Source organism: Canis lupus, chromosome 17 (genome assembly GCF_003254725.2).
Source record: "Canis lupus dingo isolate Sandy chromosome 17, ASM325472v2, whole genome shotgun sequence".
Taxonomy (NCBI): Eukaryota; Metazoa; Chordata; class Mammalia; order Carnivora; family Canidae; genus Canis; species Canis lupus.
The window spans coordinates 61,303,984-61,320,258 of record NC_064259.1 but is presented as its reverse complement, the minus strand read 5'-3'; the positions used below and the strand labels follow the sequence as shown (position 1 = coordinate 61,320,258).

The window sequence follows — 16,275 nt, the reverse complement described above, 5'->3', positions numbered from 1 at the left end:
GCATCACAATGCCAGATTTCAGGTTGTACTACAAAGCTGTGGTCACCAAGACAGTGTGGTCCTGGCACAAAAACAGACACATAGATCAATGGAACAGAATAGAGAACCCAGAAGTGGACCCTCTTGTCTATATTCAAACGGACTATTCACTACTACTCCAAATGACAATGATAATAAACCACACAGGTTTTAGACTTCTTTGGTTTAGAAGGCACTTCTACACTGGGTGCATATTCTTAACTCATAATAACCAAGTGACACAAACAGAGGCTGTCACTAGTTGATAGATGAGGACACAGGGACTCAGCAAACACATGAAGCCAGGGAACCAGTAAAGCGGCGGGGCTATGCTAGTCCTTTACACTCTCAGAGATAAGAACATGCCTGTGTGCTTTCTTGTCTTCCTAACATCACAGTGGTCTGAAGACAATGAATGTGACATTTGCCAATAACCAGTGGCCCTAGAATGACCTCAAGTCCACAGAACACCACACTTCAGCCTCTTCCCATTAAATTAGTACTGTATTTCCAGGCCCCAAAACTCACTCCTAATGGGTTTCACCTTTGTACACCCTAGTTGTCCCTTTGTCATCCCCTGTGCTCACTTTTAATCCTGGCTACCTTCCTGGGAAGGGTAGGCACTTTGATCAATGAAGGAGGAAATAGTTCAAAGCTGACCAACCCCATTGGAGGACAGCACAGACAGGTTTGTAGGGTTTGTAGGGACAGCAGCACAAATCCAGTTTCATTCTAGTGAGAGGTGCCTTGGAGCTTTGCCCCAGTTTGGTTCTGGGATCTCCTGCAGCCTTAAATGCTGAGCCTTCCCACACTATCCCCATGAGTGCAAAGATGAAGCCCAGTAGCTTTAATGGGATGGAATATGAGGCCAGGCATGGTGTGTGTGACATATCACCCAGTTCTCACAGTTGCAGGGGAAAACTGTTCTCCGGAAGAATGGACCAGGCTTTCATATCAAATCAGTACACATGTACTTGTAAACCAGCCTTGTCCTCAAAGAGAGGCCCAGTCTAGAAGGGATCTCACATGGTTCGGATAATATGGGTATATATCAGAGAATTAGTGGCATTTGTATCATTTTGAAGGGATTGAGGCCATTTGCATGGAGGAGAAGGAGAAGAACTCATTCAAGGCAGGAGGAAGTCTTGGCAGGCAGGAAGAAGGCAGCATGAGCTGGGGTTTCATGGAAATGGCAGGTCCAAATTTTTTTTTTCACAAGGGAAAAAACTTTTTATTGAAGTGTAAAATACATACAGAAAAGTGCACAAACCATTAATGTAAGAATTTTCACAAAGTAATGCACTAATGTATCCACCACCCAGATCAAGAAACAGCACATTATCAGCATTCCAGAAGCTAGGCTCATGACTCCAAAGTTAATATTCTCATGTGTAACACCATGGTTTGGTTTTGCTGTTGATTTAATTTTCTATAAATGGACTCATACTATGTAGATTTTGCGACTGGATTTTTTTGTTGGAATTCATGTTTGTGAAAGTCACGCATGTTATTATATATAACAGTTTTCCACTTTCACTACTATATGGAATTCTATTACATAAATATTCCTGGTACTACATTTATTTTATATTTCCTGATTAAATTTAGGGTATTATATCCTACAATCTTTAAACATGGTTAACGAAGGAGGAAAAATCCCCCACCTGTTAAAATATTTGATGGAATATTTCAACGGAATATGATAGAATGGTGTTGCACAGACCCATTGGCTGGAAGTCCTACCTGAAAGCAAGTAAAACCACTTTAGGACCAGAGGGTTGAATTTAGAGGCTGCCATACAAGAACAAAAGCCCAAATCAGGCTACAGGATTATTCCAAGACATACTCCACTGTCTTGCATCACCTTCAGATCCAAAGGCCTCACTCTACCACAGCCTTCTCTCTGTGCACCCACTTCCTCACTCCCCTCACTTCTGAATTAGAGTCCCATGTGGATGTGTCTGGTGACCAGGCCCACTGTTCAGAAGCCAGTGCCCTGCAAGCTTATCAGCAGGGAAAGGGAGCTTTCTGATCTCTAGGGAGGTCCAAATTTTGACCAGGGATTATGACAGGAGTAAAGACATGCTAGGAAGTGTCTTGTCTATTTCCATTACATTTAAATCAACAAACCTTTGGTGCCACCAGGACTATGCAGACTATTGAGCACTGAAGAGGCAGAAAATGGAAGAAACACCCCCCCACCACCACCACCTCCCACGATATTTCTCCTTTTTCTCAATGGGAAAGAGGTTGGAACCTTCTGGTTTGCTTCTTCTAGGAGCTCTGCCTTTGGGTTGAACAGCTAGCTCTGAGAAATTCAGACTCCCTTACAAATGGCAACTTCCAGCTTTCCTGGCTAATGGTAATGACATTATTAGTCACATGCTCACTGTCTTCAAGGACTCAGAGACACAGCATGACCAATGCCACCTGTCGGTCAGGGATTAAGCCCAGAATGTGTAATAGATACTAAGTCACTGCAAACCATGTCAACAAGGATGACCCTGGTATCTGCCTAATCCATATCCGGGGTTGAACTTGAGCATCTGAGTTTCCAGGATGCTCTGATCAAGGCCCAGATGGGGTGGGCTCAGGAGGAGCGACCACGTTTGGGGCAGAGACAGAATAAGGAGGCCCAGAACTGTCCACTGTTATTCTTCCCTCTGATAGCTGTTCCCTTATCCTGTCCCTTAGTTAGGATGTGTAGGCAATGCATGGACAAGTGACTTCTCTCACCACACGTGATACTGCAGACAACAGCTCTCTAGCTTCAGACCTGTTTTTGTTCTTTTCTGAGGGTGAAACCCAAGATTATGGAATTTTTCCACCTTCCACTTTTTTGGGGGGGTAATTCAAATAGCCACTCTCCAATCATTCCCTACTCCCAGGCCCCTGTCCCATGTCACCATTTTGTGCTTCAGGGTACAAGTAAAGGTGATTGGTTTTACAGATTTACCTTTTACAACACCTTGTCTTCCATTATTAAATAACTCTTTAGGGTTTATGTCCTGTTCTCCCAACTAGACTGATTCCCTAGGAAGCAGAATCTTTATTCTTCATTTGTAGCTCACTAAGTATAGTGAAGATGGGTTGTTAGCTACTCATAGAAATAAATGAAGTGAACATCAGCAACAATTTCTGAGTGAGTATGTATGAAGGAATCAAAGTGCAAAACTGAGCTTGTTTTGTTGAGATAGTCCTGTTTATTCCAAGGCAAAATGAATAGGGTAAGAGTTTGATTCAACTTCAGACAAGATCCCTGGCCTCTCTGCCTCCAGGAGATCTAGAGGATGTGACTACTAAGTAAAGGCATTAATTTGTAATAACTCTTCACAAACTTCACAAACTAACACTTCTACATTCTCAGAGACTATTAGTCCCATCCCTCCATGCCCTCACCACCCCACCTGCCCACACCAGCCACCTCCCCAGGCTCAGTCCTACTCCCACTCCACCTGCCCACACCAGCCACCTCCCCAAGCTCAGTCCTACTCCATGGAAAGACACAGGCTTTGAAGACAGGTAGACTTGAGTTCAAATTTAACACTATTACTTTCTAGGTATGTGACCTTGGGTAGTTCACTTAACCTCTTTGTACCTCAGTTTCTTCATCAGTAAATTGGACATAATGATACCTACTCATAGATAAAGCATCTGGCTTGTTAGTTCCCAAACTTACTTTCTCTTAGTTTCCAAACCTTTCTAGAGGTTCAAAGCCCCTTCAGATAAGGCTTAGCACATCACTCACAGCAAGAAGTTCTAATCTGCAGGACACCCTCTTGTTTCGCAAACTCCCCCACTCACACTGGCCTTCTCTGAACTGACCAGTTACCATAGCAACCTCTCAGATGGAGTATCCCACCAAGGACTGGAAACAGCCCCTCTCCATGCAGACAGCCTCTCCTTCAGGCTGAATCTCATCCTATGCTCTGTGACCCTTTCTGGGGCTTGTGCTGTGACTGCAGGGCTGCCCTCCCTCTGCCAGTCTTTGCAGCCAAGGCCCTTAACCTTTCCTTCCTGTCATTGCCTTTCCTGTGGGCTGCATGCAGACAAGTAAGTGAGGACTGTGAAGATGCTTTTCCAGAAGCTACATATACTTTCTGCAAAAATATATGTTAGGAGCCACTTTGGGACTTGGCTTTAGAGCTCAAAATGCTTCCTTCTCAGCACCCTCAAGGATGGTTGTTCTTCATCCACAGAGAACAAATTTGATATTTGTAAACTGCCACATTGTAATATAAGGAAACTGTGGCTAGAAATTGAGGGCTCTGGTGCACCCATCCCTTCTTCAGAGGGGCTGCTTCTCTACGGTTTTCAGTGTCTTCATTTATAAAAGGGGTTTAGTTGTGAGGATCCAACAAAATGAAGTGGTAATGAAAATGATGTCAAATCAAAGCAAAGCAAGCAGTAATTGCCAATGCTGTTAACCTCTTAGGCACTTTCTCCTGGAACTTCCAGGTTACAACCTCTGTAAGAGTAGAAACTTCTGGCATCCTGTTCCACATTGTTTCCCTCAAACCTAGTCCATTGTCTGAAATGGAGATGGCTCTCCATAAATATTTGCAGATTGGTTGACCAGTTGACTTCTCTGTCTTTGCAATGAAGAGGTTGCATTTAATTATCTTAAGCTTCTTCTCCCACCAGCTGTAAAATGCTGCCTACCCATAGGATGGGGGCTGCAGACAGCGATTAACCCTTTTTTGTTTTAATCAAAAATGAGGTCCAACCAAAAAGAAATGAAATTTAATTTCTTGCATGTCTCATAAATTTGGCATTTTGAAAAGCAATTCCAAAACCAGAATTTGAGGAATGTTCAATGTAATGGCAAGATCGCCAGAAAAACATGTGTAACTTCCCAAAGTGACCACTTTGGAAAGGATTACCCTCAATAGATGGAAATGTTTTTAAATGTTTGTATTTAAAAAAATAAAAATAAAAGTCATATGAGTCCTATGACTTTGCAGTCACATGGAGATGAAGAATGTTCACCAGGAGCCCCAACCTGTGAAACACTGCTGAGCCCATCACATCACAAAGGAGCTTCCCTAACATGAGGAGACAGACCCAGAGAGGGACTCAGGGAGGACACCCAGTATGGTAAGAGAGCCTTCTCATTAACCTAAGACAGCCACTTGTCAGCAGGTAAAACAGACAAAAAGGGAAGTGGGGCTAGGCTGGGCTGGGCTCGGCTGAGGCTTGGATGAATCAAGTCTTCCCATGGGGTGGGGATGGCCTATCTAAAACACTAGCCTCCATTAAATCTGCTATAAAAGGTTCCTGTCCTGCTGATTGGGTACTCCATACACCTCCTAACAGCCACTTGCTCGTCCTGCCTGTACATTAGGTAAGTGCCCTCCCGAGGAACCTCTTTCTCATTCTCAATGTCTTGGTGATCTGAGCTCATAAAACCAGGCTGTCAGATCCAGGCCATAGGTCTGTGGTGTTGGTTGTGGGCAGAAAGTATGTGTTCTGACTGGGCCTCAGGCAAACTGGGCGTGTGCATGTGGGAGAGGATGCTCTTCTGAAGCCATGGGGATCTTTCCTCCTCCCCTGTGGCTAGCCTGGCAGCAGCTTCTCTCACCAAAGCCTATTTTAGCAGCAGCAATGGAACCACCCATGTGCTTTCCTGGGCATCAAAGATGTCTTATTCTTAAGATTAAGCCTCTTTGCAGTGCTCAGAGTATGTGATGCTAGAATCAGGTTACTCCTGCCAACCTGACAATGGGCTTGAAACTTATCACAAAGGAAGGGGTTTACATGGTGGTCCTCCTCTACCTCAGGGCCATATTTAGGCAAGATGAGTTCATAGACTTATCCAGAGATCTGAGGGATAACTAAAAAGTCATTATTTTTACTGGCTAGAGGACAATGGTTAGGGTTTGCCATGTAGTAAGCAACAAAAATTCAGGATCTTTTGATTTCTCTGTTGAGATACAATAGTCTGAGTTTTGTACTTCGGTGTAAAAAGCAAAGTTGGCTTAAAATTTTTGACTACTGCAGGGTAGAAAGGACGCTTCCTGAAGAGCCCACCTGAGGTCGGTAGCTTTTAAAATCCTTCTGGCCACATTGTCCCACTTTCCCCAAGGTCAAGTCTTCCTCCTTCCTGCCTCTCTTCACAGTCCTATCTCTGTACTCAGGCCTCCCTCCTCTTATGCCTTCTCCTTCCCATCTCACAGCACCCTCTCCCAGTGTTCCAGCTTATACAGCCTTCCATCTCCCCCTACATTTGAACCTTGCCATCTCCAATGCCATCTTCTGGTCTCTGAGGCTTCTGCTTTAATGCACCTCCATGTCCCTTTGTCTCTTGCCCACCCAGCTACAACCAAGACTCACTTCAAGCTATGCCCAGACCCCTGGCTAATAAGAAGGAAATCTCTCCTTTCAGTTGGGAGCCATTCCTCACAGGCCACAGCACTGTGGGCTGGCAGGAGCCACACACCTATGGGCAGGCTGACCTGCCTCACAGGTCCCAATGCTGAGGTCACATTCAGAGGAACTTAGGACTTGGAGCATTGCCAACAGGGGGTAGCCCAGCCTCTTCCTGAATACATACCCAAAAGGCAGCAAGAAAGGTGAAGTCAGGTCTCTGGTGTTCCTGCTTGGCCCCACCAGAGGCAGGGGTTGACTTACATATCTACTTACTGCCTGTCAGTGTTCCCAGCAGGACCCTAACACCATAAGACAAACAAGCATTGACTAGATAGACTGTCCTTCTAGACCTAGACTGTATAGTCTAGAAGGCTCATTGCATTTGGGTTAAGGAGATATGAGCTCTTGGGTTTCTTTATTCCTTACAAGCTGTGGGGCCTTGAGCTAACCATCTAACTCTTCCGAACCTGTTTCCTCACCTATAAAAAAAAATGGAGACAATAAGGAGTACAAGAGATTATGCATATGGAAGTGCTTTGTGAAAAGTAGTTTACACAAATGTATAAACATTAGATATGTCTATAATAACATCATAATTACATTTAATTGCTGTCACTTAGTATAAGCCAGCATCTGCCAAGTGCTTTGTATGAATTATCTCTTAATCTTCACAATAATCTACCAAGTACATACTGTATTACCTTCATTTAACAATGAGTAAACCGAGGCATGGAAAGGCAAAGCAACCTGCCAGAGGTCACCTGACAGGTAGGTGGTGAGGCCTGCTCCTAACCATGGTGTGCCCCTCCTTCTCCTTCATAAAATATGTTAAGTAGGAAAGGAGGAGGGAAGACCCAGACAATAGAGACTGGAAGCAGAACTGTATATGCAAGAAGAGACCTGGAAGAAGCAGGAGGAAATGCTGAAGTTGATTTTGGAAGCCCCCATGGGGGCTTTGTTTATTTCTCCAGCTTGACTCCAAAGATGCCTCAGCTACTGAGAAACATTCATGGAATCATTGAAGCCTTTCAGCACTATGCCAGGACCCAGGGCAGCTGCACAGTGCTCACCCGAGGGGAGCTGAAAAGGTTCCTGGAACACGAGTTTGCTGATATCATTGTGGTATGACATACCTGGCCAGGTGGGGAGGGCAGGAAAGCAGAGAGAGGAAACAGATTTGCCTGCAGATGCTTTGCCTCAAGAATCTGAGGAGGCAGCTGCTGGATCCAGGCTCAGTGGGGCTCCTGCACAGCTGTGCAGGCGGAAAGAGGGAGGGCAAAGGAACAAGAAACAGTCACAGCAGTTGACAAGCCTTATCCTTAGAGAAAATATCTTGACTTCAATTAATTCTAATTTGGAGACAAGGTGAAAGAACTCAAAAGGGACATCTCAGGGAGAGACAGAGCCTTTGAATATTCTAGAAATGAAAGTAATTGCTGCTTTCTGCTGTTTCTTAAATCTTATACAGTAACTACTTCTTTTGTCTATCAGAAACTTGATCATCCATTAATAAGAATTCATTAGAAGCATAGTTCTGTGTTATGCAGTTGCTCAAAAATATCAGCTGAGTGGTCACATCAGAAATGAGTTTTGGAGGGCAGATTGGTTATTATCAGCTGGGGGGACACTCTGGAAGCCGCTTTCCCACCCCACCCCCAACCACTAGCAAAAGCAGACCCAGGGCCTTGAGGCACTTCCTTGTCTCTCCCTGCCTTTGGTTTGCATCTAAAGCAACTAGGATGATGGTCTTAGGGACAGGAATGTATAGACACAACAGAATGCATATTCAAGACAACTTGTCCCACCAGACCCCACCCACTCCATCTTGGAAAAACACCTGAGCTTTAGTGAAGATCACAGAATCCCCTTGGTTATGTTCCTGTCATGCTTCTTCTGGTGTTGGGCTTGCTGGAGAGAATCCTGCTCAGGGCCAGGGGCCAAGGATAGCCCAAAGAATCATTATGAGCTCAATCATTCATTCATTCTTCATTGAATCTTGATCCAGTTCTTCTATAGGCCAGAAAGTATGCTAGGCACAGAAGATATAAAACAAAAAGTGCTTTCTACCCTTGTAAGAGGGGCAAGACTGCACAATAAAAGCAATTTCGTGTTAAGGCTACTGTAGCCAGGTGTGTGGTATGGGGCCAGCACAGCTGGGCTCCCAAGTTTGGGTATGGAAAGCCTGTAATTTGAGCACAGTAGCCCAACCACACCTTCCTCAGGGGAGGGATACTGACTTGGCCTCTTTTCCACAGAAACCTCAGGATCCTGCCACTGTGGATGAAGTCCTACGCCTGCTGGATGAGGATGACACAGGGACTGTGGAATTCAAGGAATTCCTGGTCTTGGTGTTCAAAGTTGCTCAAGCCTGTTTCAAGACACTGAGTGAGAGTCCTACAGGGGATTGTGGATCTCAAGAGTCTGGAAGTCTCCCCACTGGAGCCTCACAAGAGCTGGGGAAAGAACAGAGCAGGAGAGCTGAGGTGGGACAGGCCAGGGAAGCACAGCCTCGCGAAAGTAGCCAATATGGACAGAGCACACAGGCCTCCAGAGGACAGGCAGGGGCTGAGGTTCAAACCCGGGGCCAGGACAGGCAGTCTGAATCTCAGAAACAAGAGAGGGAGAGCCAGCAGACAGAAGCTGGGAAGCGTGTGCAGCAGACTGAGAGACTAGGAGAAGATAAGAGTCACCAGATCAGACAGAGGAGGTCAGAGACACAGTCACAGACCAGGGAACAGGACAGAGCCCAACACACAAGTGGACCAGTGACTGGAGCTGGAACTAGAACTCAGACAGATGTGACCCATACAGTGACACAGACAGAGGTGACCCAGGTTATGGAGCAGGACAGGAGCCATCAGATAAGAAGCCCTAGCACCCAATCACAGGAGTCTACCCATGGCCAGACCAGAGGGACTGGGGTCCAGGGTCAAGACAGGAGCCAGACAAGCCAGGTAGTGACAGAACATGTTCAGACACTGGGAGGGGCCACCCAGGCCATGGAGCAGGACAGGAGCCATCAGATAAGAAGCCCTAGCACCCAATCACAGGAGTCTACCCATGGCCAGACCAGAGGGACTGGGGTCCAAGGTCAAGACAGGAGCCAGACAAGCCAGGTAGTGACAGAACATGTTCAGACACTGGGAGGGGCCACCCAGGCCATGGAGCAGGACAGGAGCCATCAGATAAGAAGCCCTAGCACTCAATCACAGGAGTCTACCCATGGCCAGACCAGAGGGACTGGGGTCCAGGGTCAAGACAGGAGCCAGACAAGCCAGGTAGTGATAGAACATGTTCAGACACTGGGAGGGGCCACCCAGGCCATGGAGCAGGGCAGGAACTATCAGATAAGAAACCCTAGCACCCAATCACAGGAGTCTACCCATGGCCAGACCAGAGGGACTGGGGTCCAGGGTCAAGACAGGAGCCAGACAAGCCAGGTAGTGATAGAACATGTTCAGACACTGGGAGGGGCCACCCAGGCCATGGAGCAGGGCAGGAACTATCAGATAAGAAGCCCTAGCACCCAATCACAGGAGTCTACCCATGACCAGACCAGAGGGACTGGGGTCCAGGGTCAAGATAGGAGCCAGACAAGCCAAATGGTGACAGGAGGACACATTCAGACAAAGGCAGGGCCACAAACCCAGAGACATGCACAGGCCACGGACCAGGACAGGAGCCAGACTGCGAGGCATGTAGTGGATAGAGATGAGGGACAGACTCAGAGACAGTCAGGCAGTAGTCACAGATGGACACAAGTGAGCCACTATGAGGCAGGAGAGGGGAAGCTGGGAGAACAGGCCCAGTCTGTGGCAAGCACTCTGACAGGCAGACAGGACTGGAGCAGCACTCACCCAAGGTGCAGTGTGACAGGAGGGCAGGGAGAGAGAGAACCCATAGTGATTACCCAGGAGTGGGTAGGTGACCACACAAGGGAGATGGAGATTCCCAGGCAGGACCAGGGCAGTCTGTGCACTGGTATACCTACAGCCCAGGGCCAGGAGGCAGCTCAGTCAGAAGGGAAACGAAGCCTCACAGCCAAGGGGCTGTATTCCTACTTCAAAAGCAACAAGCCATGAGTGTTCCAGGCCCAGACTCCAATGCCCAGTACCAGAAGAAAACAGCTGCAGAGGGGTTGACTTGTCCGGCCCTGGCCAGTCCAGTTGGCATGTCTCTTAACATCAGCTCTTAATCATGGTGTTTCTCTCTTAGGTCTTTCTCAATGATAACATTTCTGCAAGGTGCTTTCTACCCTAAACTCTTTTCTCATCTGCTCTACTGTGCGAATACTCTCATAAACAGGAAGACACAGAGCCAGTCATCCATTTGTGCTAAATTCTCCTCAGTTTGTAGGGGTTTTCAGAGCTACTTTTATCTCTTCCATCTGTCCATTGACCCATCTAACCTAAAGCAGCAATAAAACCTTCCTGAGCAACTCAGCTCTGTGTCCCTTTCAGTCACTATTGACATGATGGGCTTAGGGCTACAGAGCCATGGTAATGAACTAGACATGGTCCCTACCCTAGAAGAGCAACTGGTTGAGAAAATATTGCACTATATTCCAAGAGTTATAAACATGTGAAAAGAGCAGATATCATATTTTTATACTTAGTAGAGATGGATAATAAAAGTTTTCAACCAGAAAAGGCTTTTTTGCAAGGCTCTTAAAAGACAAGCAGGATTTAGGTAGGTAGGTAACATTCTAATTCTAGAGTGTTAAGTCTCTGTTCACATGTAAGTTCATATAAGAAGTCTGATTTAAGGTTACTAATAAATGGAAGAAGGCTGCTGGGGACTATGTAAGTGAGAAGGGAAAGGCATGTGCTACCAGGAACTACGCCAGGAACCAGAACCTGGCTCCTCCTGTGTGTCAGCTCTGACCTCTCTTTATGTCTCATTAGCTGGATATGAAAAAGTTATGGGGTAGAAATTTTAACTCTGGTTTATTGTCACAATCACCTCAGAAGTAGTTTTTAAAATATAGTTTTATTCATATAACACCAGAGACTCTGGGTCCACAGGTTTCTAGTGGAGGTTACAAAACCTGTGTAAAAACTTATGGGGGCTTCTGCCTCTGATAGTGTGTCAGACTAGATACTCTGAAGGTCCTTGCACAACAAAATAACTAGATCCTGCATAAAGAATATTTTCCATTTCATTTTGTTTTACAAGAAGTAAGAGCAATCTCTAAGGAGAAAACAAAATGTGTTAGGGTGAATAACAACCCTTAGGTGGGGGAGAAGTTATGGGGGTGGAGTAGTAGGGTGACCCTATGCTTGCCTTGTCCCTTGACACAGCTAGATAAACATCAAATCATTCTGAACACTTAAGAAATCTATCTGGGGATTGAGAGAACAAACTGCATAACTAGAGGGAGAGAAGAGGCCACTCGTGGAAGGTAGGAGGTTCAGAAATATGATTTGAGGGATAAAAAAGTCATGGAGACTATAGAGGAGAGGGAGCCCTGATCAGATAGAGAGGAGAGAGAAAGAGAACAGGGCACAGGGCATTGCATAAGAAAAACAATTCCCCAAAATCATTGACGGGAAAACAAGAGGGGCTGATTATTGCAAGTTTTTACAAGCAGCAGAGCTCAAAGTCTGACATTTTAGAAGTCTGTGAGATTGCCAGGGTAAAGCCTGGTGGGTGTAGAGGCATTTCTGTGGAGAAGGATAGAGGCCTAGAAGTGGGGAGTGTGGCTAAGAGAGATAGTTCCCCTTCTTGGAGTTTGGGAGAGGTGGCATGGCCTGTCTGGGGACAAATGAGCCAGTGAGCCCCATAAGAGTAGAGACACCTGCTGAGGGGAGCTAACCTGGACACTAGTTTTTTGCTGAACTTTAAACTCCTAACACCTGCACATTCTTGAAACTGCCTTCAGGGACAAACCAGCACCATCCCTGGTGCATGGAGACCCTCCTCAGAGGATCAGCACCGGTCTGTGCCCCACCAGATCCTTAAAATTTGGAGTTTTAACCCAGCCCATGTGCCTGAGATAAAACACAGGAGCATGGCCTTCCAGGTGGACAGACAACCTAGACACAGATAGGGAGAAGGCAGTGTTCTTTTTTTTAATTTTATTTATTTATTCATGAGACACACACACACACACACACAGAAAGAGAGAGAGAGAGGCAGAGACACAGGCAGAGGGAGAAGCAGGTTCCATGCAGGGACCCCAACGTGGGACTCAATCCTGGATCTGCAGGATCAAGCCCTGGGCCAAAAGCGGCACTAAACCACTTAGCCACCCAGGATGCCCTGAAGGCAGGGTTCTGACAGAAGTCAGGGACACAAGAGGGAAGATTGTTGCTCTTCTGTAAAGCCTTCCTGAATAGTGGCAGATGCAAATGCCCCACCCTGGGGACAAGAGAGTGGGCTAACACCATTTGCACCCCCACCTAGGAGCACTGACCAAGTGCAGACAGCATATACCAGAAACATTCCTGAAGCACCAGGATCTGGACAGAATAGGACCTCTTTGTCATAAAGCCAATACTCTCAGGAGCAATAAACATAACAGGCTTTCCTACACATAAAAGACAGAGACCTGGGTGAAATGCCAAAGTTGAAGAATTGATCCCAAAAGAAAAAACAGAGATCTAAAAGCAACAGAGATCTAATAGCCAGAGATCTAATAGCAACATATGGAAGTAATATGTCTGATTTAGAATTTAAAACAACAATCAGGGATCCCTGGGTGGCGCAGCGGTTTGGCGCCTGCCTTTGGCCCAGGGCGCGATCCTGGAGACCCGAGATCGAATCCCATGTCGGGCTCCCGGTGCATGGAGCCTGCTTCTCCCTCTGCCTGTGTCTCTGCCTCTCTCTCTCTCTCTCTGTGTGACTATCATAAATAAATAAAAATTAAAAAAAAAAAAATAAAACAACAATCATAAGATTACTAGCTAGGCTTCAGAAAAGCATAGAAGACAACAGGGAGTCCCTTACCACAGAGATAAAAGACCTAAACACTAGCCAAGCTAATTTTTTTAAAACTATAACCGAGATGCAAAACCAACTGGATGTAATTACCACAAGGATGGAAGAAGTGGAGGAATGAATAAGTGATATAGAAGATAGAATTATGGAAAATAATGAAGCTGAAAATAATGTAGACTTAGGAAACTCAATGACTCTATAAAGTGTAATAATATTCATATCATAGGTGTTCCAGAAGAAGAGGGGTGGGGGAAAGGGCAGAAGGTTTACTTGAGAAAATTATAGCTGAAAATTTCCCTAATCTGAGGAAGGAAACAGACATCTAAATCTGGGAAACACAGAGAACTCCCATTAAAATCAACAAAAACAGGTCAACACCAAGACATATTTGTAGTAAAATTAGGAAAACACAGAAATAATGAAAGAATCCTTAAAGCCACAAGGGAGCAAAGGTCATTAACCTACAAGGGAAGACAGATCACGTTCACAGCAGAAATGTGGCAGGCCAGAAAAAAGTGGCATGATATATTAAACACACAAAATGGGAAAAATCTGCAGCCAAGCATACTTTATCAGCAAGGCTGTCATTCAGAATAGAAGGAGAGATAACGAGTTTTCCAGGAAAACAAAAACTAAAGGAGTTTTTGACCACTAAACCAGCATGCAGGAAATATTAAAGGAGACTTTGAGGGGGAAAGAAAGACCAAAAGCAACAAAGGCTAGAAAGGAACAGTGAACATCTCCAGAAATATAGACTTTACAGTAATACAATGACACTAAATTCATATCTATCAATAATCACTCTGAAAATAAATGGACTAAATGCTCCAATCAGAATATATAGAGTATCAGAATAAATTAAAAAAACAAGACTCTTCGGAGAAGGACAAACATTATATGGTCTCATTCATTTGGGGAATATAAAAAATTGTGAAAGAGAATAAAGGGGAAAGGAGAAAAAATGAGTGGGAAATATCAGAAAGGGATACAGAACATGAAAGACTCCTAACTCTGGGAAACGAACTAGGGTTGGTGGAATGGGAGGTGGCTGGGGGGGGGGGGGTGTGGAGGTGACTGGGTGATGGGCACTGAGGTGGGCACTTGACAGGATGAGCACTGGGTGTTATTCTATATGTTGGCAAATTGAACACCAATAAAAAATAAATTTATAAAAAAACCCGAGACTCCTCTATATGCTGCCTACAAGAGACTCATTTTACACCTAAGGACATCTGAAGATTGAAAGTGAAGGGATAGGGGCACCTGTGTGGCTCAGTGGTTGAGCATCTGCCTTTGGCTCAGGTCATGATCCCGGGGTCCTAAGATTGAGTACCACATCGGGCTCCCTGCATAAAACCTGCTTCTCCCTCTGCCTACGTCTCTCATGAATAAATAAATAAAATCTTTTAAAAAAATGAAAGTGAGGGGATGAAGAAATATTTATCATGGTAACGGGCATTAAAAAAAAAAAAAGCCAGAGTAGCCATACTTACATCAGAAAAACTAGATTTTAAGCCAAAGAGTGTAACAAGAGATGAAGGGCACTATATCATAATGAAAGGGTATGTCCAACAAGAAGATCTAACAATTATATATTTTTATGCCCCTAACTTGGGAGCACTCAAGTATATAAGTCAATTAATAACAAACATGAAGAAACACATTGATAATACAATAATAGTAGGGTGCTTTAACACCCTCCTTGCAGCAATGGACATATTATCTAAACCAGAAAATCAACAAGGAAACAATGGATTTGAATGACACACTGGACCAGATGGATTTAGCAGATATATTCAGAACATTTCATCCTAAGGCAGAATACACATTCTTTTTGAGTGTACATGGGATGTTTTCCAGAATAGATCACATACTGGGTCACAAAGCAGGCCTCAACCAGGACAAAAAGATTAAGATCAGACCACAAAGATATGAAACTTGAAAGTCAACCACAAGAAGAAATTGGAAAGACCACCAATACATGGAGATTAAAGAACATCCTCCTGAAGACTGAATGGGTTAACCAGAAAATTAAAGAAGAAATTTAAAAATATATGGAATCATGTGTAAATTAAACACAACAGTCCAAAACCTTTCAGAAGCAGCAAAGGTAGTCCTAAGAGGGAATTACGCTGCAATACAGGCCTACTTCAAGAAGGAAGAAAATCTCAAAGACACAACCTAATCTTATACCTAAAGGAGCTAGAAAAGAGATAGCAATAAAGCCTAAACTACCAAAACTGAAACAGGAAGAAATAACAACTTTGAACAGACTGATAACTAGCAAAGAAAGTGAATCAGTAATAAAAAAAAATCTCCCAACAAACAGAAGTCCAGGCCCAGATGGCTTCCCAGGGTAATTCTATCAAATATTTGAAGAAGAGCTAATAGCTATTCTTCTCAAACTATTCCCCAAAAATAGAAATGGAAAGAAAATTTCCAAATTGATTCTATGACACTAACATTACCGTGATTCCAAAACCTTTAGACAAAGAGACCACAAAAAAGAACAATTACAGGATGCCAAAATTCTCACCATGGTACAAGCCAATAGGATCCAACAGTACATTAAAAGGATTACTTACCACAATCAAATGTGATTTACTCCTGGGACACAAGGGTGGTTCAACCTTAGCAAATCAATCAATGTGATACATCACACTAATAAAAGAAAGGAAACAAACTATATGATCCTCTCAATTGATGCAGGAAAAGCATCCAACAAAATATAGCATCTTTTCTTGACCAAAACTCTCCACAGTGTAGGGATGGAAGGAACATATCTCAATATGATAAAAGCCATCTATAAAAAGCCCACAGTGAATATCATTCTCAATGGAGAAAACTGAGAGCTTTTCCCCTAAAGTCAGGAACAACACAGGGATGTCCACTCTCAACACTGTTGTTCAACATAGTACTAAGTCCTAGCCTCAGCAATTAGACAACACA

At 44.5% G+C, this 16,275-nt stretch overlaps 1 protein-coding gene across 4 annotated transcripts; it reads left to right on the top strand.

Annotated features, from left to right (window-relative positions):
* The first annotated feature begins 5,240 nt into the window (after nucleotides 1–5,240).
* On the top strand, nucleotides 5,241–10,829 carry CRNN (cornulin). 4 transcript variants are annotated; one of them, XM_025452944.3, is made up of 3 exons: nucleotides 5,241–5,362; nucleotides 7,359–7,509; nucleotides 8,643–10,829. In XM_025452944.3, the coding sequence occupies exons 2-3, from the start codon at nucleotides 7,372–7,374 to the stop codon at nucleotides 10,467–10,469; spliced, it is 1,965 nt and encodes a 654-aa protein (XP_025308729.1). In that variant the 5' UTR covers nucleotides 5,241–5,362; nucleotides 7,359–7,371; the 3' UTR covers nucleotides 10,470–10,829. The 4 variants fall into 4 exon arrangements, with proteins under 4 accessions (XP_025308729.1, XP_048951566.1, XP_048951567.1 ...); XM_049095609.1 differs by lacking the exon at nucleotides 5,241–5,362 and having other exon boundaries at nucleotides 7,145–7,509; nucleotides 8,643–9,341; nucleotides 9,666–10,829; XM_049095610.1 differs by lacking the exon at nucleotides 5,241–5,362 and having other exon boundaries at nucleotides 7,147–7,509; nucleotides 8,643–9,341; nucleotides 9,828–10,829.
* The last annotated feature ends 5,446 nt before the right edge of the window (nucleotides 10,830–16,275 follow it).

What these genes read in the sequence shown, in the direction of transcription:
- CRNN (XM_049095608.1), top strand. Translation starts at nt 7,213, where the DNA reads ATGTTAAGTAGGAAAGGAGGAGGGAAGACCCAGACAATAGAGACTGGA. An exon ending in AGTTTGCTGATATCATTGTG is followed by an intron (nt 7,510 to 8,642) that starts GTATGACATACC and finishes TCTTTTCCACAG; the next exon opens with AAACCTCAGGATCCTGCCAC.